General features: G+C 36.7%; 1 protein-coding gene across 2 annotated transcripts; it reads right to left on the bottom strand.

Annotated features, from left to right (window-relative positions):
• Window positions 1-475: 475 nt before the first annotated feature.
• Window positions 476-24657, bottom strand: LOC111868780 (sodium/potassium/calcium exchanger 4). 2 transcript variants are annotated; one of them, XM_023859744.2, is made up of 8 exons: window positions 23860-24657; window positions 13959-14147; window positions 12859-13046; window positions 7360-7594; window positions 3716-3841; window positions 3412-3618; window positions 2038-2139; window positions 476-839 (listed from the first exon to the last, which is right to left on the bottom strand). In XM_023859744.2, the coding sequence occupies exons 1-8, from the start codon at window positions 23963-23965 to the stop codon at window positions 493-495; spliced, it is 1500 nt and encodes a 499-aa protein (XP_023715512.1). In that variant the 5' UTR covers window positions 23966-24657; the 3' UTR covers window positions 476-492. The 2 variants fall into 2 exon arrangements, with proteins under 2 accessions (XP_023715512.1, XP_023715513.1); XM_023859745.2 differs by having other exon boundaries at window positions 3412-3615.
• Window positions 24658-25299: the final 642 nt, after the last annotated feature.

Below are 25299 nucleotides of genomic sequence, written 5' to 3'. Positions count from 1 at the left end.
TCTGTACTTTCATAGTACTTCATTTCCTGTACTCACCACAATTCTTTCTTTTGTCTCCAAGTGTTCACCTAGTTTTTGTATTTCACTCATCTAGCATGTTACATGGAAAATTTCATTCCACTCATGAACTTTCTCTGTGGTGGAAAATGGCATAGGTGTTGATCAGAGTCTTTGTATTGAGCACCTATTATTAATGTAGGATGTTACTTTAGGAGTTCTGAGGCAAAAAGTTATTTTCCTGTAGTATTAGAAGTCACAGAATCTCAGAATTTTATGTTTCAGTTGTAACAGCTGCATAGTTGATCAGAATGTGTGAAATAAATGAAATAAGGAGATGCTGGCATCATGGAAAGAATATTAAATCAAGATACACTCTCTCTAGGCATGCTATACAAAGTGAAATAAAGTTCTCTTTATGCAGTTTCATTGAGCAAAAAATCTGAGCAGAGGAAAAGGAAATTGTTGGGTAAATAAATGTGAAAGTAATTATTTTCATATTTCAGCACATAAAGGCCTATTAACATAAAAGAATACATTCATTTCAATGAGAACAGAAACTGTGATGAAAATGAAATATGTGACGAGACATGTGAATCCAAGAAGCTTTCCAAGATGGAATTTGAAAACAGCTATGACAACATAAAGTAGCAGGACACTGGAGAGGAGAGCAAAACAATTGTAGGTGACACCTTCTGAAATGATGTTGACTGCACTACTGTTTGTATTACCAGTTTGGATGATTTGTACAATGCATTTGATAAACCAAGGCGTACCAAGACAGAGAAGAATGTTGAGAGTATTGGCTCCAACAGAGGAACTGATCCCCATGGCTCCCACACCTGCAATATGGAAAAGAGCACACTTGATGCTAAAGACTATGAGTCAGAAACAGAACCCAAATAAAATTAAGATGTGCATCTCTTAGGTAATAAACCGATGAAACAAGTATATGAATTATTTAGCAAATATATTAGGTAAGATTTGAGGCTTTCACGGCGCTGACTATGAAGAAAGCAGTCTTCTGGGATTTGGCACCGTGTATATGTGGTGTTAACCGACGTTTCGGAGGAACGTATCGCCTCCATCTTCAGGGTAGAAGAAAAAAAATATATAAGAATCTGCAAGCAAAGAGACCGTGAGAAGCGGTAAAAGCAGACTGCTTTTACTGCTTTTTTTATTTATATATATATTTTTTTCTTCTACCCTGAAGATGGAGGCGATACGTTCCTCCGAAACGTCGGTTAACACCACATATACACGGTGCCAAATCCCAGAAGACTGCTTTCTTCAAATATATTAGGCTTTTACAAAATAAAAACCCGAAAGCATAAAAGAAGAAGAAGAAGAATTTACAAATACTGTCTTTTGTAAAGTAATATTCAGAGTACATTTTTTAAATTATATGAAATAGTAGTTTAATCAATATAAAATATGGTACTGTGATGTGGACTTAGGGAAACAGAAAATGACAATTGAAGGAGAAGAAACGAGAACCTTATGGCTCATCAGAATACATATGATCAGACAGAGAAGTTCTGAAATAGAAGATAGAAGTAAGATCGGTAATATAGCACCATAGATAAGAGAAGACTGGAAAATTACATGCAGATAGAATACATGAAGATGGGTGGCCGAAAACAGTATTAAATTACAGAATAAGATGTGAGAGATCTTAGATGTATATTAAGGCCAGTGAAGGTAAGAGTAAGATTGTCCCTTTGCCCAGTTAAGCGTGATACACACATGTTGAAGGTGTAGGGGAAATAAGAGTTATAGCTCCATATATATAAAACCTTGGTATTAATTGGAGGTGAGCACTGGAATTGAAAAGAGTAATTGGTGAAGAAAAGAAGAAGAAAATAGTTATTTTCTAGGCAAGAAAATTATATAAATACAAAAGAATATAAAGAAAAATTATGTAAAAACTTTACTGCATGAGAGAGGGAAAGTGTTATAAAACAATTCATAGTTTTAGTAAAAGTAAATCTCTTTCACCACTGTAGCATATGCATTACCTCAAACAACAAAATAACTCACCCTTCCGTGCCATGATGATAGATGAAAATGCTTCAGGTAAACTTCCACCTGCTGCAAGCATAGTAAGGCCCATGACAGAATCAGGAACTCCCAATGTATTACCTAAAAGATATAACAATTGGAATTATTGATTTTCAGATCTGATCTGCTTCTGTTTATTACACTGATGTGTTCTTTGTAAATTTCTTTATTGTAGTTATGTTTTATTTTGGTTTTTAAGAATGTAACTCTATCCCATAGCATAATGGATGATCATTGAAAGTTAGGAAATAATTTGTTTGTTTAAGAGCCAGTTAGGATTATTTTGATATTATAATGGGCAGAAGAGTATCAATGAAATATATGGAATTCACAAATGCTTGAATAGTTTAGTTACTCAATATATTGTTGTGTGTTTCTTAGGTAACGTGGCAAGAAAATTGTGCGAGTCTCGGATTTGTACACTCACGTTTTACACTTACAAATACAATTATTTGCACTTACAACGTCTTTAGAAATTTCTTCTTCAATGTTACAACATTCTTGCACCACTGAAAGGAGGAGGAGATTGAGGAAAAGGAGGAAGAGGCAGAAGGCTGGAGAGAGAAGCAGAAGAATGAGATGAGGCAGAAGGAAAGGGAATAATAATAACAACGACAACAACAACAACAACAACAATAATAACAATAATAATAATAATAATAATAATAATAAGCTGGAAAAGGAAACAGATGGCTATACTCGTATAATTCTAAATATAAGGAAGGAGAAGAGGAAGGACACATGGAGAATGATTAAGAAGAAAATGAGGAAAAATTTGACAGACCATTGACCTATATTGATCAAGATGTGATAATGGATCAACTAGGAAGAAGAAAGGGAACAGAGGGAGGGGAAATGATAGATACAGGATTAGAAATATAAGAGGGAAGAGAAGAAAGGAGAATGAAATGAGGGAGAAGAATTAAAATTCTTTTCAATCAATAAAATACTAAAATGACAAGAGTTGACTACCACGCTGGTTGGTGTAGCAGTAATGATCTGGACTTATATTTGGGAGTTGACCAGTTCAAGTCTTGGCCTGCCCAACACCAGGATATTATTTTGATTCAGCCCTGAATGTATCCTTCCAAATCCTTCCCAATTCATCAGCCATTCTGCCATTCAACACTATTTAATATAAGGCGTGACACTCTAGTAAAATAAACCACAAAAGACAGAAGGAAGTTTTCTGTGAGGGAGGTGGCAACAAGTACCACCAGGAAGAATGAGAATGAACTAAAGAGGGAGATTGATGTTAAAACAAGAAGGCTGAGTTGATTAGGAAGAACTGAAAACTCTAAGCATTTTTATAATAGGGACTAAATGTTTATATAATTAGAATGAAATACATACCTATAATTGTCATCATCCAAGCATTCAAGTATGATGCTGTAGCTATCCATACGATGCACATAATGAATGTGAGAGGATATAAATGGCGAAAGTGATTTTTTCGACAGTCTGGTATACTGATGAAGACCAAGAGTGAAATTGGCCATAAGAATATATTCCACACTTTGTCCAGTAGGCCCCCTACTGGTGGGCACATCAGACGACCTGCTGGAGAAAATATACTTTAGTAGTACTAACCTCCAATAATTGATGGTATATATATATGTGTGTGTGTTTTTAATTAAACAAACGATCTCACTCTTACTTCCTTTTTTGGGAGATTTTTCTGTATCATCTGAAGTCATCTTGTTACTGACAGTAAAATCACCATGAAGATACCAGCGGTATATTCCAGGGCCAACATTTGAATAAACCTCTGATGTAGAGCTCTCTGAAAATGTTTACATAATTCAGTACTAGTATTATAGCAGCAGTAACAGTAGCAGTAGCTCAGTTGGACATTGAAATTAGCCAAGAAAAACAACTTCTTGATTAGAATCTACTCTACTCAATCTTGTTTTCAAGAAATTCCCTTGAATTCATGGAATGCAGAATTTCATTACTATCACCAGTCTCGATTTCTGATTCCATTCTCAGTCACTTCCGCCTGATTCATATCATTATTATCTAATTTTCCCATAAGGTCGATTTTGATATTATACCAATCTATGCTTTCATTTGCTGAGGAATATCTTTGAAATTTTCTTACCAATGATTTTGTATTGATTTCTTTTTCCTCTCTATGCACCACATATCAAGCTTCTTCCAGTCATGGTAACAATATTAGGCGAAGAGCGAAAGACAGAGAGTCCTTTAACATATAAATTTCTCTGTTCTCTTCTTAATATTTCTCAGATCCACATATTCTCCTCTCTTATTTGTTTCAAATACATTCAATATCTATTCATCGTTCTAGTTTTAACATGAGAAAAATTAAAGTAGTCAGATACAAGGAAAGAATTTACAGAATAATCAACAAGGATATGTATACACTATATTCCTTGATACAGACAATATAATTTGTGTATCATGTACATCAAAATAGTAATCTCTGCTGTTCAGAAATTTGATTAGACAAATAAAAACGTTTTCATAGAAGTTAAATTGAGGAAGAAGGTAAAAGTAACATTGTCTCTGTCCCTGGCTTTCGTTCCATGAAGGCATACACAGGCACTGAATAAGAGACTGAGTGCTACCCAGAGCCATTCTGTATTTAGTGACAAAAATAACAGTTCTCACATACCTATTGGGTTTGGAATCTTCTTCATGAGGACATTAGCCATTCAGTTTACACACTGATTTGTCATATCTGTATTGTTGATATGCGATTTCTTTTATGATTGATAAGTTATTATTAAGCATGTTTACCTATTTACTTACTCATGGAGTTGAACCCTTCTGGAGGAGCCGCCAATCCTGCAGCTACTCAAGAATTTTCCAGCATTTTATGGAACCCAAAGGTTCATTGCCATGTTCACAAGAGCCATCCACTGGTCCCTATCCTGAACTAGTTCAATCCAATCCATACCATCCCATCCTATCTCTCTAAGATCCATTTTAATACTGTCCAACCACCTACACCTTGGTCTTTCCAGTGACCTCTTTCCTTCTGACTTTTCCACCAATATCTTATATGCATTCTCCAATCATGCTACATGCCCTGCCCACCCTGTCCTCCTTGACTTGATTATTCTAATTATACTTGGAGAAGAGTACAAGTTATGAAGCTCCTCATTATGCAGTTTTCTCCAACCTCCTGTCACTTCACCTCTCTTCGGTCAAAATATTCTCCTTAACACCCTGTTCTCAAACACCCTCAGTCTATGTTTCTCCCTTAATGCTACAGACCAAGTTTGACATCCATACAGAACCACAGGCAAAATTACAGTTTTGTATATTATAATTCTTATGTTTTTGACAGCAGATGAGAAGACAAAAGGTTCTTTACTGAATGGTAGCAAGCATTACCCATGTTCAGTCTCCTCTTAATAACCTCCTGAATTAGGTTTTGATTTGTTATCGTTCTCTGCATTTTGGTGACAAGGCAGCAACATATATTTAGTTTTCTCTGTGTTTACTTCTAGACCAACCTCCTTACATGCGTCAATTAAAGTTTGTGTGTTTTTCTTTATGGTATCTACTCGTATATTGTCACAAGTAGATTCACATCATCGGCCTAGACCAACAGCTGATGTGTCCCGTTTAATTTCAGCCCAACCTGGTTTTCCTGGACCTTCCTCATTGCATTTTCTAAATATGTAATAGAAATAGGAAAACTTTGGGAAATAAACAGCAAGAAACCCAGAAACAAAGCTGTTGCAAATTTGTGATTGAACACAGGACATGACTGCCTTGCAGCACATCTTTGTAAGATAAGAATATATAACACAGAAGAATGTACACTGTGCAACTTGCCAGTATTATCTAAGGGAAGGGTCTCCAAACCACGGCCCGCAGGCCACATCCGGCCGGCGATGTGATTTTATCCGGCCAGCAAAAGAATTGCGCAGAAATGCGCTGGTTTGATGCCACCTCCATCCCATCTGACCTCCTGTAATCCCACTAAATCTAACTTATATTTTAAGACTTTTTCTGCCACTCTGCCACTGCCCTCAGCGAACCTGACATATACGTACTTCTGACGTTCCAGGTACCAAATCTCATATCCATTTTCTTTAGCCTACGTCGTTTATCCAGAGGATCCGTCCAGGTCCGAGGCTTTTTGTTCATTTTCATAACAGGATTATTTTTTACAGTGAGGAGTTTTTAGCCCCGCCCCCAATCCCCAAGCTGGAAGACCACCCCCTGTTGGCTCTCCACGACTGCTTATTCATTATATTTGCAGCTTCCCTCCAAACCTGGAGGGTGTCTCCTCCATCTGCAACCTGAGGACGCGCCATGCCCTGGTGACAAGGGACCCATCTAACATGGATTAAGCATGTTTATTTAAGAATAATACTACATCATTTTTTTTAAGAATATATTTTCCACATTCAGTATTATGAGTGTCTAAGGGCTGAATGATCAGGGTTCAGTTCCTAGCAAGGATGAGGGGATTTTTCTTTGCCACCATATCAACATGGGTCCTCAGGCCTACCCACCCTACAACCATATGGGCACAAAGGACTCTTTCCCAAGTAATTAAATGGCCAGAGCGTGGAGCTGACCACTCACCTCCATCTAGTACTAAAGTTAGGAATCAGTCTGTTGAGACAGGCGTGCGAGCTTGACTTCAGCATATTATTTTCGTGGAGGAGACTTAAATAATTTAACTGACTTCAGTTTTTACAGGAGCATTTGCAAAAAAAAAAAAAAATTGTTTTGTGGGACAATTGCACTGATAATTTGAATGGTGGCATTTATTTAAAACTTTGGAATTTGTAAAACAAATAAATAATTGGTTCAAGGAAATACTTGTTCCTCATACAATTACAATTTTTTTCTCCTGCATAGTTCTTTTCTAAATTTAACATCTGATAATGTGTAATTTATTGGATAAGAGAAGTCTCCAACAATACATGAAAAGATGGAGAACTGTCATCTGAAAAAACAAAGAAGTTCTGAGGGTGTAATCCTCTTGTATTATAATATTTTTTCTTAAGTTTTACATTGAAGTTGTTTTGACAGCAGAGGTCACAGGGAATCCATTGTGACCCTGTAGAATGCAATCATTAATCTGACTGTGTAGTATCTCAGCATTTAATTGGAGAGGCAAGAATTAAAAAAAAAACGCTGTCAGGATAATTAGTAATATAATTGAGGTCTGAAACGTGTGCTTTCAGATAAAAAATCTGTTATTGCTACACAAGTGTCCTTGCTACATCAACCTGACCAGTATGTCATGCTGCATTATTCCCCCAAGAGACACTTGTTATAATTTTAGAACAAAATAGCAAAACACTAATTTACCTGGATCATTTAGAACAGTTTTACTGCCAATAATTTTGACTTCAATTTTCTTAGCCAACTTCATAAGGTGTCCATTTCCCCACATTATGAGGAAGTATGTAATATACATAAGGAATAGTATGAGAGCTTCATACCACTCTACTTTCTCATCAAGAGTCACTGCAGTCAGAACTCCAATGGTAACAATGTAGAGGCTACAGTCACGTGTCAGTGGCCACCATTCAAGAATAATAGTCTGAAATGTAACATGAACTGTCAGGTATATTGTTATAAGTATGAGTAACACATATGTACTCATATGGATCCTGTTTCTGGGTGTTAGTACATTTGTGAATGTAGCCTCTATTGATAGCTATTTATTGATGGATGAAATAGGCAGGAGCTATGATCAATGTATGGACCTGTACTATGAGTATGAGTATCAGCATCAGAGATCATTAAGAATCACTTTTCCTTGAATATGGAGACAGCAAGTATCTACAAAACGTTGGAAATACATCATATCTAGATGGTAACCTCACCCAGAAACAGGATGCATATTGGTATCGAACTACTGTCAAAGACTGACATCCTCTAGTACATGTGTTTGTAACTCTAGAAGAGTTCATCATGTCTAATATCTAAATATACCTAATTTTTCTGAATGCTACATGAAAAAGACTATGAGATTCCATGAAGCGGCCAGGATTTGATTTCAGCCTCTTCCAAAATTAAACAAACTTGGAGAATTGTACTTTATGGAGAACATACAAGTTGAAAATTGCCGTTTTCTGGGATACAGCACCTTGTAGTCCATATATGAATTGACATTTCAGAGGAACATATCACCTCCATTTTCAGGGTCGAAAATCAGCTGAGCAAGAAACCAGCAAGAGTGGGTGGCTGGGCAGGATGAGCTGTCAATCAGGATAAATATTATATAGGGGCTCCGGCTTGGTTGATTTTCGACCCTGATGGAGGTGATATGTTCCTCTGAAATGTTAGTTCATATACAGATTACATGGTGCGATATCCTAGATTATGCAAATTTCATACCTTCTGCTGTGAGAACCTCAAAACCTAGAAAATATAAGTTATTTCACAAATACACTGAACTCTCAGTTATCTGCAGAAATGAAATAGAGAAATAGTGCAAATAATTAAGAGAAAGTAATAATCCAAATAATTGAACTGTGTGAAGTTAAAATCTGTAATGAGCCGTAGACAGTAGAGTCTTGTTTCTGTGCTACTGGTTACTAAACAGTGAGACTAATGCCTTTCTAATAGAAGAAAGCTACACTTTTTGGTCGCAGTGGTGCAATATGAAGGTTAATAAAGTAGTACAGTAGAAATTTTCAACAGCTTGAGAAGATATACAATCTACTGAAAATTGTTGTAATGCGTTACTGACATATATTGCTAAAAGAGATGTAATGAAAAAAGTTAAATCATGATGGGAACTTTAATAAATAACTCACTGCTCTAGAAGTTCTCTCATTAATCCAATATGAGGATAGTCTGGATGCAGATAAACAAAAGTATAATGTATGTGCTTTATTAATTTGCATAGGTACTTCATTGACTACAAATACAACTCTGTTATTATAGATAACATTTCTGCAAGCTTAATAACACTATATTAAGTATAAACTTATTTTCCACTGTATATCATTAATTATTCATTATTTTAAAACTGTTTCTAATTACAAATTTTAGAAGATATTTAAGGTTCTCAGCGTGGTAAATACTAAAATAATAATCTTCTGACATATGACATGGTGAATTATGTTAGAAAGACATCAACATTTCTACCCTGAGTTTGGGGCCTTGGGTTTCTCAAAAATGTTAGTACCTTTCTAGCAAACCACATTTCATCACATCCCACAAGACTGTAGCCTTGCAAAATTTGAGAACTTAATAAGATGTGTAAAGTGAGTGTTAAATTTGACTGATAAAAATCTAAATTAAATTCAAACAACAATATTTATTGCAACCCCCCCCCCTCCAATCAAAGAAAAATTTAATTGAAATCCACTAAATTTGAGTATCTCATGGCGATGACTGTCAAAGGTATGGCCTTCTGGGTTGTAGTGCTTGGTAATTAGGACAGAGTCCAAAGTTCAGAAGGAATATATTGCATCTTTTATCTTCCAGGTTGAAGAGTAAGCCAAGCAAGAGACCAGCAGAAGCAGGTGGGAAGCTGACTACATGGTGTTACAAGCCAGAAGATGGTATGCTTGTTAATTGAAATCCATTAATTCATTTTGGAGATAAATTTTGGCAAACAAATGGACACACAGATATATAGAAATGGTATCATGAATATTCATTAATTCTACGTACCTTAGAGTCATAAACTCCATAGCCTTATGGAGTTAAAGAACTAGATTTTCAACATACTACATCATATTCTTGTGTAAGTCTCTTTAAGCACTATAATTCCATAGCTACAAATTCCACAAATTTAAGTTCTATGACTTCAAAGGAGACCAGATGCCTTATGATGAATTTATATATTTGATTGTGTCAGAAGCAGCATCTTGAAAGTGGGCAAAGAATTAATTAAAATAACAACCTGAATTTAAACCTTCTGGTTTGTTTATTTTTAACATTTTTCTTGTAAAAAGTTCTTGGAAATTTTAGATGAAAAATGAACTGTCCCATTTATTTCTGTTTCTCACAAAATGATTATGGTACATAAGAAACATTCAGTGGAAGTCTGAAACATGTATGATGGTATATTTCCATGGTGACAGATAACATTGTCTCAGAAGAGACAACTCTAACTCCTTTTGGGTAGGAGCTACAGTTCTTTATGCTGTAGTTCAGAGAGTATTAGGACATTGATATTGTAACGTGTTTTGCTACTGAAGACGCAGTTCAGATTTTTAATTGGTTTATTTAACAACCTACAAGTCGTAACTACAAATACTTATAACACTGTTGCGGGTTTAGACAATTTACAAACCCCACACAATAATCTCTTCAGTAGTCTTCACGTATTTATAATGCGGGAGCTATACAAGTGTCACTGAATTACACACTCTCAGTACCTTTTCAGTTATCACAAACTATCACTGATTATCACACGTATACTCTTCTTATCACCATTCGGTTCTTCTTCTACCATGGCTGCTAGACTTATAACGTCTTCTTCACATTAACAATTCACTCGCTGCAACTGAACTCGGCAACTTCTAGACTTAAACTGTCTTCAGTGGCTGCTACATTTTAACTCTCTCCTTACGCATTCCAGTCTGCCTTATAAACCCTCAGTCAAACAACGGAAACCCCATATTACTTCACTGTTGCATAAACGCCATGTTTACAGGCGTTGCTGGGGAATGCTGCTGAGAGTTGTTTATTGCTGTGTAGTAAACGCGGTGTCTCCTGTTACATCACTGTGGGAAGTGCTGCTACGTCACCGTGGGGAGGAGGTGTTTACTGAGCATTGTGTAATGATTGAAGAAGTGGGGGTATGTGACGTCACTTGCGAGACCGCAGAATTCACGTGACTCCTACTTCCTGTTGCGCCATCTGCATCACAATATGTTTAATGGAACAGTATGGATTTTGCATCTGAGCCTGAGAAAGTGGATTTTTAAATTCAATTAGACTCAATATGTGTTCATCTGCCTTAGTGGTTCTCTAGTGGCTATAGGCCTAGAAGGCTGTACTTGTAGCTTGTGTTCATATGTGTCTGTTCACCTTGCACAGGTACTACAATATACAGGGGTTGTACAAAATAATGAAAACTTTACAGATACTGTACACATTTCTTTATTAATATGGTGTTGAACCATGAATTTCCTTCAGTACAGCCACTGTTCTTCTTTGAATGTACTCATACCAGTTTCGAACGGTATCTAGAATATTATGCCATTCTTCTTGAAGAACATCTTCAAATTGCTTTAAAGATATTAGGGGTGGGAATCTGTACCTCACTCTAGTCTCAGAAGCTGACCAGAGCGGTTTAATGATGTTCAAATCTGGTACTTACGCTGGCCAGGGAACATGTTGAAGTTTATCTTCATGTTCTTCAAACCATGACTGAACAGTCCCAGCTGTGTGAATTTGGACACTGTCTTGGAATACTGCATCATTGTTCAGAAATAATGTCCGATCATTGGATGCACCTGATTACCCAACCTGTCCACATACTCCCTTGCAGTAATTCGACCATGAAGGGTAATAATGGGACTGACATAATACTGTACCACAGTACTGCTGCCCAAGCCATTACAGAACCTCCCCCATGTTTCACTCTCAGAACAGCATTCCTGGTTGTGGGTTTCCTTATGTGTTCTCCTAATGTAAACTCTTCCTGATGAAAGGAACAGCATGAAGAATGATTCATGTGACATATCATGGATGCCTTTCCTGTTGTCTGATGTCCAGATTTCATGGCCATGACACCATTATTTACGCATCTGAGCATTACTTTCAGTAATCAGAAGTTTAGTAATTGCAGCCCTAAGCTGGATGTTGGGTTTCCGAAGCTCACCTCAGACAGTTTTTGTGGAAACAGGGCCTTCAAGATGAATATTCAGTACTACCGCCACCTGTGCTGCAGTAGTTGTGTGATTTTTCGAAACAGTCCTTCTCAATATATAATGATCTCTTTCTCTCATTGTTGATTTTCACTTACCATTCCTCTCCGCTGATGTTGTCTTCCCACGATTAGTGTATGCTGACATAACCTTAGAAACTGTTATTCTTGATACCCTCATAATGCATCAGTTTTTGTCACAGATGATCCAGCTAAACAAACATCAAGAAACTGACCTCTTTCAAAATCGGACAAGTCTCCCACTTTCCAATTCGTTCACGCGGACTGTCACTCAACACAGTCACAAATAACTGACAGGAGCACTACATAGTGTAAACAAATGGAATAAGAATATTTCAGTGTTGCCAACTGCAGTTATTTCATTGTAGCCGCACAAATTATGTTCCTCAGTTTCTTAGTATTTCCATTATTTTGCCCACGGTCTGTATATCTGGTTACTTAAAACTGAACTTTGCACTGTTTAAAGACAGAAATACAATATGGTTGTCTATTTAAAAACAGTTAATAAAGTTTTGATTAAATTTCATTCATTTACAGATAGCACAGTCCTAAATGACACTTCAAAACCATATGTCTCAGTCTGTAACAGAACATAACATTGCTGCCCATGGCTGTTCAGCAGAGAGGTATGAAATTCTTTGTTTCACAGTAATACATAATTATTATTTAGCTGTTGCTCTAAATTTGTTACAATTATTTAAAATTAAAACGTTTTTATTACTCCTATTAAAATAAAGAGAGAGGAAGTGCTTTAGTTATCAAAAGTAATAGCTGAATGGCACTTAAAATATATCAACAAGCAGCTTATTTTCTTCTGTTTATGAAACATAAAATTTAAAGAATTTGATATTCTATTTACTTTTATGGTCACTTCACTAGTTTAAAAAAACAAGAAATTTAAATCATTGCTCTGGTGTAAAAGTTCATATTGATATACATAACTATTTTACCTTAGAAGCTGCAAGACCAATACATGCTGCAACCCCCAGTGTATTAAACACTGCTGAACCCACCACTGTCCCCACTCCAAGATCTGATTCCGTAATGAAAGTTCCAATGATATTGACAAAAAGTTCTGGTGATGATGTAGCAACTGCCATGAAAGTTGCTCCAGCCACATCCTGTGTAAGGTTCAGCTCTGGAAGTATAATGGAAGGAGTAGTATTTATGCATTAATCTTTACATAAATTTGTCTCATTCTTATAGCAAATGAGTGGAAAATTTTAGGCTTTTTCCGATGGAGTACACATATTTTACACAGGTGTTCTATGCTATTTGACAATGGCGTTGGTGCTAATTTTTTGCAGTTACAATATATAGTATTGTTACAATGTTAAACATACTGAAAAGGTTGTGAATGTATTCTTTTGTAACTGAAGCAAAGAAAAATCCCCCGCCCCATTCAAAAGCAAATCTGTTTTTACAATATTACGTATGACTTCTTCATTTTTGCATACTATTGATTATGCAATTGGGAACCATTTCATCAAAATCATTTAGAAAATTTTTCACTGGTATAATTAACATAATTTCTTCTTGGGCATGAAGACTGCACTTTGTAGAATCAATAATGGACTCTTTCTACAGAAACATTTAAACATTCTATTAATTACAAACAAAGTGCTTAGTAAATCGTGAGACAGGTATGATGTCATTGCCTAAATAATCATTAGTTAATCGCCATGTATTAACTTAAAAAAATTTCTGATATTTACTCTTTCATCCAGTGTCTTCATTCTGAGTTGTATAAGCATTTTAGAATAAGAAATGACTTCCATCAGAATTATATGTACCTTAACAAACGCTGATATCATTCATGTATTTATATTTTCAATTTCTTATTGATTTCAATGTGCTCTTCATTGATAATTGGTGAAACAACACATAATATTCACATGTGAGGGATATCAGAAATTGGGGAGGAGAAAAAAGATGACTGGCATTTCCATCACATATTATTTACCAAAATATAATCCAACATTACCCAAGAAGATTCAACCCACTAAGTTTGAAACACTAGCTGTGTCACTTTTGCCCAATTTTAACTAACCTGTACAGATGCAGTCCACAGATGGCAGAAAATAGTCATTGCAAACTACTGCAATTATTGTGAAACAGTAGAGTGCTAAGAAGAAATGAACGATGATTGCTCCATTTTTCCTCTCTTTGAAATCAAACAAATCATCAGGGAAATCTGAGACAGAACTGTTCATGCAATCTTGCACATGGGACCTGTCATCTACGAGAGAAACATTACAGTTATTTCAATTTAACCACTTTTATACTGAATATATTTTTAAAAATTTATCATCCTCTTACATTTACAGTCTTTGAAAACTAAAAATTAATCATTATAACTATCAGGAGATCATGAAAGAAGTTTCGTTTTTTACGTATAATATTATAATATTATACATCAAAGACAATCAAGTAGAAGAGTTAGGTTTCAAGATTGTCTGTCTTGCTTACAATATGGAAAGGATTTAAAATGTTTCCCATTTATGAGTGGCATAGGGAATGGCATATTTTAGAATTGTGTTGTTTCAAATTGTCTATACCAGCATAAATTGAACCCCATTTCCCATTTGTTGATTCAAATGCCATAGGCATTAACATTAGTAGAACATATTACACGGTGAAATCCCTTTATGTTTGGTGTGCTGAAATGAAATGCTGACCATTTGGGAAAACTTAAGTACTGTTTCAAGAGTTTAGATTATTAAAGATTGTATACATATTAATTCCCATATTTATTTATTTATTTATAAAACTACAATAAACCATTGTGCAACTGCACTGTAAATATAATACATTTACTTCAGACAGTATGTAAGAATGGAAATAAAATTCGCTATAAACAAGAATGAAAACATGAAGTTAAAATACTTCCCATAGCTCAAGCGGTTAGTCGCTGGCGTCACTGGCTTCCCACTGCGGCGGCCCGGGTTCGATCCCGGGTTTGGTCAAGTGGGATTTGTGGTGGACAAAGTGGCGCTGGGGCAGGTTTTCTCCGAGTACTTCGGTTTCTCCTGCCAATCTTCATTCCATCAATTGCTCCACAATCACCCTCACCTATCATCTGGGGCTGGTACAATAGGCCAGAAGTGGCCGCAGTTCAAGGGACTTAGTCCTACCCCACTAGCAATAAAAGAAATAGGGTTTTGCTGGGAAATCCAGAAGGAAGGATGCCACTAGGAAGACGTGGACTCAGGCAAGAGGATAATATTAAAATCGATCTTAAATAAATTGGGTAGTATTATATGGACTGAATGCTTGTGGGTTCAGTGGTAGGCTGTTCTGAACACAGTAATAAACCTCTGGGTTCCGTAAATTTTTTGAAATTTTTGAGTATGTGAGCGACTTGTGTCTTCTGAAAAAGGACTCGACTTTATGGAGTTGGTTGGTTGGTTGGTTGATTGGATACTTAATAATTTATTTGGTTAGACCATATTTTCTTATACAATTAACCATACTAATATTTTACAACTCTTCTAGAATTTTAGAAATCCCATCTACATGAAAAATTATCATTTTATTTAGAAACATCACATTGAAAGTACAGCATTTTTAGAAAATACACGTATATGAAGGAAACCACTGGAAAGGAAAACAATTTAAAATCTAGGAACAGGTGTGAGAATGGACATCTGCTAAAAGAATTAAGAGTTGGTCCCTCTGACATGAATGTGGACATTTATAGCATTATGAAAGAAAACCTGTGCCTGATAACGCAATAATGCTGAAGAATTTTAACCTGTCCTATATGCCGACCGATTCAATTGTTACAATTAAAAGTTAACTTCGAGCAATGGCCTATAATTATAATGTACGCAGTTGGATGCAAAAACTTTGTGGTGGACGCAGTAAGCAACAAGGTTTTCAGTGTGGTCCACGTTATAGAAAGCGCTCACACCTCTTATTTTTTTAAATTTATTACACTAATTTATTCAAAATTAGGGCTGAACCTAAACAGGCCGTGATAGCTGAAGAATAGCATATGGTCAGCTTAGTCTGGGAACAGAAGAACTGACAGACATGCCTAATAATATGTCTGCTGATTGGGTTCCAAAGAAAGAGCTCTTGTTTTCCCGGAACTGTAAGTACTGTCTACTTAAAATATGAAACAGAACAAACAGCCGTAGTCTATATTTACATATTTACTTTGTAAATATACTACCTACAGGTTATTACATGTTGTTTGCATGAAATGCTTAAATTTAACAAATATGAAAAGAGAATATGGTCTTTCATACTTATATCCAAAAATACTAAACGAATTTCGACGAAATTTGGCATTGGGGATCGACAGTTTGATTCATATGAATTCAATCTCTAAGTAAGTACATCCGGATCGGCACTGGATTTCAAGACCATCGTCCAATGAAGAGAATGCAAGGCAACTATCAAGGCTCTTCTATATGTACTGTGAGAGGTAAAAAGTACTGGCATGATATGCAGACGAATATTGTTTTTACCTTTCGTACATTGAAGCTCACCCTGCCTCTAAATGAACAGCAATACTACACACCGCTTTTCTCGCCTTCTCTTCATTAGAGGATAGTAGGTTATCATATGCCGATCACAGTGGCCGCGCTGTCTAAGACATGAACTGCCTTCGCTAGCTCGAACGCTGGAATGGTGGGTTCGAATCCCACTCAAGGTATGGATGTCTGTGTGCTTTTATTTTGTGTTTATGTTGCCCTGTGTAGGTAGCAGTCTTGCGACGGGCTGATCTCCCGTCCAAGGGGTTCTTAAGAAACTGAAAAAGCAGCCAAGGTTCATCAAAAAGCTGTAGAGCCATAGATGGATGGATGGATGGATGAATGGATGGATCGATCGATCGATGGACTGATTCTCATATTCATTAAACACAAAGAGTAAAGCGACAGTGACTCGAGACACGCCGCTCACCCCATCTACTGCCGAATTTAAAAATAATGTGTGAAGTTATTAGTTATCAAGTCACGTCAAGGACTATATTTGTTTTGAAAATATATTTCCTATTTTTCAGCTTCAGTGGTCTTGATATTAATAAATTGCAGACATAAATGGATTGCTGAAAAGCGTATCACAATTGATGCTTCGTTGCACATTCATAAATACTTATATTGTATTTTCTTAATTAAGAAATACGTGTATATCAAAGGAAAGTTAAAAAAGTAGTGGATTTTGTTCAATGTAGGAATGTCTTTTTACGATTACGTTGGTGAATTACACCGATATACATCATCATCATCATCATCATCATCATCATCAGTGATCTGTCAGACGACAGGTCCACAGTCTCTTCCAAAAAAATTCCTCCACTTAATGCGATCTAGAGCTTTCTCCTTGAAATGACATAATCCTCTTCTGTCCCCAAGGTCATCCAGTATCTTCTTACGTCTTCTTCCTCGTCTTCTTGTCACTTCTATCCGCCCCTCTATCTTTCCTTCAATAACTTCTTTTAGAAGGCAGTTTCTGCGTAAAAAATGACCAATCCAATTAGCCTTCCGTTTTCTTATATCGTGTAGGATATTCCTCTGCTCCCTGACTCTAATTAACACTTCTTCATTTCTCACATAATCGGTCCAACTGATCTTCTCCATCCTTCTCCAACACCACATCTCATTAAAATTTGCAACATATATTTGTAGTATCCAGTGATGTTCTTCTTATTTAACGGAGTACACTGGAAGTAATTTATGAATATGCAATGAGATATCGATAGTAACTTGCTTTGCAGCAATGCATTTCTCTCCGCAACAAATTACTTCGAAAACAAACGAGGTTTTAAAAAAAAGCGCCTGTTTGAAGTTCTCCGATTTACTGTGACAACCAATATTTTGGAGTATTGTTCGTACAGCAAGATGGGGGTCCTAACCTGTAATTCATATGGTGGATTAACACATTAGATGACATCACTTCAGGTCACATAACTTCCGTGAGTAGAGTTATACACAACGGTACAAGCGCTAATCATATTTTCCCCGTGTTACATGAATCTCTGAGGAGTTTTTCCTGCTCATTATGGGTCGATCGATAATGTGACATGCTTATCAGTTTTTTAGCTACACAGTTCAAGATTTTAGCAGTTTAAAACTCGTGTATCTCGTCACTGCTGTACATATCGCTGCTGTCAATTTGAAATAGAATATAAGTGATTTAAACGGACTCAGAATGCGATGCAGTTCTGTTCTTCATTTTGAATATAATGCTGGAACTTTGGGTTCACTAAATCAGCGAATGTCTTAATAATTTCATAACTACCAATGTTTCAAGGAAAACTCTATACCGTGGGATTAGTAGAAATGAGACTGTATACTGGGGGCACGCGGTCGTGTAGTTGGTTGAGGAACTATGCTACAAGCCGGAAGGTCGCCGGATCTAATCCCGATTAGGTGGATTTTTGCAATTGACCTGATCCTTCCAGCCGCACTATGGCCCTGGGTTCGACTCAGCCTCTAACAGAAATGAGTTCCAGGAACATTTCTGGGGGTAAAGGGCGGCCGGTGCGTAAGGCTGACAACCTCACCACCATCTGTGAGCCGATTGTCTAGAAAATGTGGGAGCCTCAACATCTCACAATCCTATGGGCGTTCACGGCCTGTTACAGGGATAACTTTACTTTTATTTGCTCTTTACTTTGCGCCTGTATATTAAATAGCTTTTGAAGATATATACCTTCTTTACGCTATACGTCAAGCTACGGTCTTCTTTTATTTAACTGGATTGAAAAGTGCATTACAAATGTTAAGTCAGTTTCAAGATTATCAAAATATTTATACTTTCTTTCCAATTAGTTGTGTCTATTTAATCAGCCGGTAATTAGAATACAACTTGGGTAAATACTTTTAAAAACCACGCCCGATTTCATAGAAATCTGAAATTTAACACGACACTAACATCAATTACTCGTACAACATAGCTAACATGTTGATGTAAATAAACAAATTAACTGATATGTTACACAAATGATAATCTAGACGATATAACCTTGAATGGCGCCAAAGGATGATGTGAGATGAACGATGGAAAACAGATTTATTCATAAAATCTTTTCGAAATCCACTTCCAATACATATGGAAGGTTGTTTTCTTTCTTGAAACCAGAACACTGTTTGAAGAGGTGATGAAACTTGCAGGTGCCAGAGTTGTTCGCGCCAAGTGTAAAGTATAAACAAGACAAATAATGCCGTGCTGATGTGATTAACAGGAACATCAGACATTGAGGCACTCAGCAGAGCCCACAAGCTTCCTTCTGACAGCTGAAATATTGCTATACAAGAGAATTAATTTTTTTAGCCTTTCAGTTTAAGACTGCAGATCAATGACCCAACTAAATATGTTTATGGGCCGCGCTATAGTTCAAGTGGTTAGTCGCTGGTTTTTCCGTGGCGGCCCGGGTTCGATCCCGGGTCTGGTCAAGTGGGATGTGTGGTGGACAAAGTGGCGCTGGGGTAGGTTTTCTCCGAGTACTTCGATTCCCCCTGCCAATCTTCATTCCACCAATTGCCCCACAATCACCCTCACCTATCATCTGGGGCTGGTACAATAGGCCAGAATTGGCCGCAGTACAAGGGACTTAGTCCCAATCCACTAGCAATAAAAAAAATACGAACAGGTTTATAATGTAATGGATCTTTCCATACTTGAAATAGAGCGATTTGTTCTGGATCCAATAAAACCACAAAGACAATTCATTTAACCCCAGACACTGAACTAAATTAGATTTGGGTTAACTGCACGGTTGTCATTCTATACTTTGTTATTCTGTTTATACGAACATAAATGTATTAGACTTAATTTTAACACTACAGCACAGATTTTTATGTGTAAGAGTTCAGAACGAAGGACATGAAAGATAACAATAAGCAGATATTACTAAGATTAGAGGAGCAGGAAATACTGAAAAATGAAATGCTGTGGTAGAATTACAAATATTTAATTCGAAAAATAATAAGTATACGTGGCGGATGGGTACGCATTATCTCTCGTCCTCGAGGAGGCCCAGAGATCGACTTTCCTGGTTTTCTCGAGATTCTCGAGGAATAAACGCGCAAAAGTTCCTTTCCAGTTTCCTTCCAAAGAGTTATTCACTAATCATTCCGCCATTTGACGCTATGCTGTAGCGTAGTTGGTTGAGGTACTACGCTACAGTCCGAAAGGTCGCGGGTCCGATTCCCGTTGAGGTCATGCCATTTTTCAATTGTCTTGATCCTTCCAGCCGCACTATGGCCCTGGGGTCGACTCAGCCTCTAACAGAAATGAGTACCAGGAATTTTCCTGGGTGGTAAAGAGCGGCCGGCGCGTAAGGCTGATAGCCTTACTGCCATCTTTGAATCGACTGTCTGGAAAATGTAGGAACCTCAACGCCTCGCAGTCCTATGGGCTTCCACGGCCTGTTACAGGAATAGCTTTACTTTTTTTGTTACTGACAGCGTTGTAAAATAAACCATAAATAAATAAAGTGGTAAGCTAAATATAAGAAGTTTGTATTAAATTGCTAACAATTGCAAGAGAGAAAGAAGTCATTTTAATTCATCTGAAATGAACTGTTGAGAATGTAACATATTAGGCTTAGTAAATGAAGTTGAGGGAGAAGAAACTTCGAAGAAAAGAAAAGTACAGTGAGCACAGGATATGGATGAAATGCCCCCTGTAATGTGGACACGTATTTAGAATGGGGAGATGTAAATTTTCTAATAACAAATTCACCAAGAATAAAAAAAGAAAGGGAGATATATTACAATGATTGTAAGAAATTTCGAAAGCGAACAAATTAAGGCTTGATTTTAAATAAAGATGCTTTCCATCTGAATAGCTTATATGAAATCGTATGGTTCGTATCCGTGAGAAAATTGAGAATGATAGGTTGGACAGGGTGTGGAAGGAAGCAGTCATTGCGTGATTTGAGATATCCCAGTATTTACCTAGAATTTCGGTTTAGAAAACCGAGATTAACGGCTGTGAAAATCTTTTACAGTGATCACGCGACAACCTCTACCCGCAAAAGTTGGCACTAACTTCGCCGACAAGCGGCGGTTGCTCGGTCGGTATAGTTCGCTTGCGGACTACAGGCTACATATTTTTGTTTTTATGACTGATGCTTGCCCTGCCTAAAAATTTGCGACAGAAACCTACCTTTTAAAATTTCAGCGCTTGCAAAATAAGGTTCTCCGTACCATTGGAAATTTTCAAAAATGCACACCGGTCTGCGATTTGCACACAACTTTCAACCTTCTATATGTATACGTTTATATACCTATATTATGCAGGCAACAAGCAGACGGCATACAAAATCATGAGAATGAACATGTTTGCAGGACAGGACGAGACGAAACCATATATATATAAAATATAAGAGGCTTAAACTTGGCGGCTTTCAAGCTTAAGACCGTTCCAGTGACTAAGCTGTCGTTGTAGTGTAAGACGGGTAATGTAGGCATGGTCTGCTTTCCAAAGCCTGGACTGGCACCGGACTTGTATATAGTGCAGAAGGAAGAATTTTGAATAATATGTTATATGTGCAGTGCAGGCGAAGCCTATGCATAAGAGGCAAACCCATCCTCTCAACAAAGTGCATGTTACATATGAACTATGACAGCAAGGGCCCAGTTTGCAAAAAGAAAATCCCTAGCCGTGATTCTCAAAGGACTTGGCGTCAAGACGAACTGATTTGCGGCAAATCTCCAAAAGTAACTCAGATTCTCTGAGTTAGTTGTCAGTCAGAGGAGATGCACAACTCCCAGGGCCTTGGGAGAGTAAAATATGGTCATAAGTCCCGTGGTACTCGGAACCAAGAATGACTATGCTGTCGAGGACCAGACAGAATGTCATCACGAGTTAGTTATGAGATGGTCGAAGGCCGACAGTGACGTGAGCAGAAGAGACCATTGTTGGGATCAAAAACCAGACAACGACTGGTGAAGGCATAACAAACATAGAAGATTTAGGCTGTTCTATAGTGAGAAGTAGAGTGCGTAAAATAATGAGAGCATTATAATTACTTTTAGTTACGATCAGTAAGTGTTCAATAGATCCAAATGCCAACCCAAACCCCATATGTTGTTATTAACATGTGACAAGATTAAGAACTACTTTATTAGTCTAACAGAACATTGTAGGAGCACCGAAACCATAAATGTTCCCTGACCTTTGGAAATGGATGTATTATGGATAACGACTGAAGCAGAGAAACCTCTGTTACACATTGCTTCCAGAGTTCAGTACGATTAGCAACAATTTGTCGTTAATAAAAGTGAATAATGGACGAATAATTAAAATTTTGTAAAATCAAGCCACTTTCCAAATGACAATAAACTCTGTAAGTTTTGAGGTTTTCACGGCGATTACTATGAAGAAAGTCGTCTTCTGGGATCTGGCGCCGTGTATTCTTTGTTTCAGCCGACATTTCGGAGGAACGTATCGCCTCCATCTTCAGGGCAGGTGAATTGCTTTGCGAATACAGAGAGCAGTAGCTACACGGCGCCAGATCCCAGAAGACGACTTTCTTCGACAATAAACTCTGTTGGTAGGAGGTAATGTGCTATTGCAAGAGGGGTACATTTGGATAAAATATTTTGAGACATTTGAGAATAACGCGTAAATATTAGTATTGTGGAGTGATTAAACCTATAAGATAATTTAAGTAAGACGCACTTGAACACTTCAATTTGAAATAAGTTGTGTCTTAATGCTGGGAGTGTTCCTGTTATTGTTCTTGTTTTGTTGTTGCCCATTTTTACATGGCAGAGTCTTTTTCTAATAGTCTTAAACCATTCCTTATCTGACTCATTGTTGGTTTATTGAACAATGATTTCTCAATGTCGAATGGTAGGATGATTTCTGAACGTTGGATTGGAAAGCTTTGAAAATAAGTGATCATTCCCTACTTTGAATGATTATTCCGATATTTTCATAGGGAGCAGAGGAGTTTTGTGAGAAACCTGTCAAGACAGCTAGTATCCGTGTGAGATTATAGTCGAGACCCGCCGAATGCTAACCGTGACTTTCCCTGTGCTCTATCTGCATGGGGGTACAGCAACAGAAGTGTCCCCAAATTTTAGAACATTATGGAAACTGTTGAATGGAATCATGGATGTCCTAATCAAGATTAGAAACGCTGCTTTAGAAGTCATTCGAAGACCATTCTGCAGTTGGACTTGGCTCGAGTACTCACACAAACCCTGGACAACCATCGTATGATATGACAAAATACAGACGACATGCAGGAACTGTTTCGCCACACTATCAGAAAGCCTAGAATTTCCATTAAAATCTGGGCACATTTTCTCCGAGATAAAGACCTGATACCATGGAATACGAGCCATTCTTTGACACCAAATTTTCCTTTCTCGTGAGTTTGTATTTTTGATGAAGGAGATGAAAATATACAAAACCCGAAATGCATACAAGCCACTTTTTTGTTTCATGAAAATCATTAATTTCTCGCAGAACAGATGGAGTGACATTTACATGCGTGTCGGTAATTGCAACAAAATTTGATAGAAATAGACTAATATGAAGTGTCCTATGTTTAATAATAGTTATTAGAGAACAAGTAATGTAAGATTACTCATGGATTTACTTATCAGTTGAAATTTCCACAGGAGCTAGGGAAATATTCTGACTCCTCTGTGATAGAAACGGTTAGTAGAAGACCGAGGAAAGAAATTCCTTATATCACAGGTTCTTAATTTTTTTTCTCCCAACGCGGAACTTGCATTCACCCCACTAAGAATATCTGCTATTAAAATTTGGCATAGCAATATGATTAAATATGACAAAAATACCATATAGCAACACATTGTCACAAATTATATATATTTATATTCTGGAAATTTCTCGTTTTGTTATCGTTCCAGATGGAGACCTCACACTTTCATCACTTGAACCCATCTTTAGCACCTGTAATTTAGAACCCCTGCCTTATACTAATAACTTAAAGGAGAACTAAATTTTAAGCTTACCTTCAGCGGTTGTATTATTCGTACATTTCACTGACACAAATTGTACAGTCAAAATTATGGACACAACTATTATAATCAACCTCAGTTCTGTCATTCTTGTTGGCATCAGGACACTGTATGCTGTTTCTGAACTTACAATTCTGTCAAACTGTTTATGGAACTGAACTGACTGTCACTATTTTAGAAAATTAAAACATTCACAAAAAAAAAAACTCAGACTTAAAAAGTGACGTATCCTAAATGAATAAATTAGTATCACACTTACGAAGAAGTAACAAAACTGTTTCACGTAGTAGTTACGATTTCTTGCTTTAGAGCTCGTTCCTTTAACTTTAATGATAGTTATATTTGCTGCGTTCAACTTCTCTAAACGTACTTTGCCACTACATACTCTGACTGGAAGAAATAATTATTTATATACACAAGCAGGTTATCGTGGCAACTGGTATAGGCAGCCTAGCAAGAGGAAAGGCCTTCAGGGATCCTATTCGGCCTGATGCTACATGAGAACTACTCACACGTGCTATCAGAAAATCGAAGTAAATACAGTCAGCCCTTATCTAAAACTTACACATCAGCTGATATTTTAAGTACTTTATGGAGTAATCGTGTATTGCTTACAATATATATATATAAACAACATGTAATTTAAATAATAGAGCGCAGGCAGTCTATCTAACCGTTCAACATAAACCAGTAGTAATTACAAAACCAAACAATTAAAATTGTTGGTGTGACAACTCGTAATTCAACTTCAATGTCAAACCCGTTTAGTGTCTTCACTTTTGGAAGGGATGAAAGGAAGACACGGTAACTGGGGGAAGATGTAGGGTTTTCTTATACCAACCACTATATATATATATTTTTTTTTTCTGTTTATCAGACAAGAGTGAGTACTTATTAAGCTCTGACTCTCAGTCTCCAATATCGTCATTGCTAATAAGTGAAGCATTTGATATGTAAATTCATTATAATTAGTCTAGCAAACTTGGCCTCATTCTTAAATAAACATTACTCGAAACTGTAAGCCCACATTAAATTGTAATATAATATCAGTCTGTGCTCCCTGTTTTGGACGATCCTTTAATAAAATGATTACAAGAGGAAACGATTGACAATGTACAGTATTTTGGACGCGAATTTCGAATTATCATGAATTACGTGTCAATGTAAATTGTACAGAACTTAAGCATTAAACTAAACTCCGATGTTTCATTATTAAATTTATCCTCAAACAGAAATAAAGAAATGAAATTTAACAGCTAAATTAATGTACCACCCTTGCGTGGGCTTGATAAAAAATTAAGTTTTAAAAATATGAGAAGACTTATTTATTTCGCCGATCTCTACAAATAGCGAAAGACCCTTGCAAGCTTCTTAATAAAATGTCTCATGCAGACCATGTCAAAGTTTAATCCAAAAATAGTTGCTCTACTCGGG

This window comes from Cryptotermes secundus, unplaced genomic scaffold (assembly GCF_002891405.2).
Source record: "Cryptotermes secundus unplaced genomic scaffold, Csec_1.0 scaffold174, whole genome shotgun sequence".
NCBI lineage: Eukaryota > Metazoa > Arthropoda > Insecta > Blattodea > Kalotermitidae > Cryptotermes > Cryptotermes secundus.
This window is presented reverse-complemented; position numbering and strand designations above follow the sequence as displayed.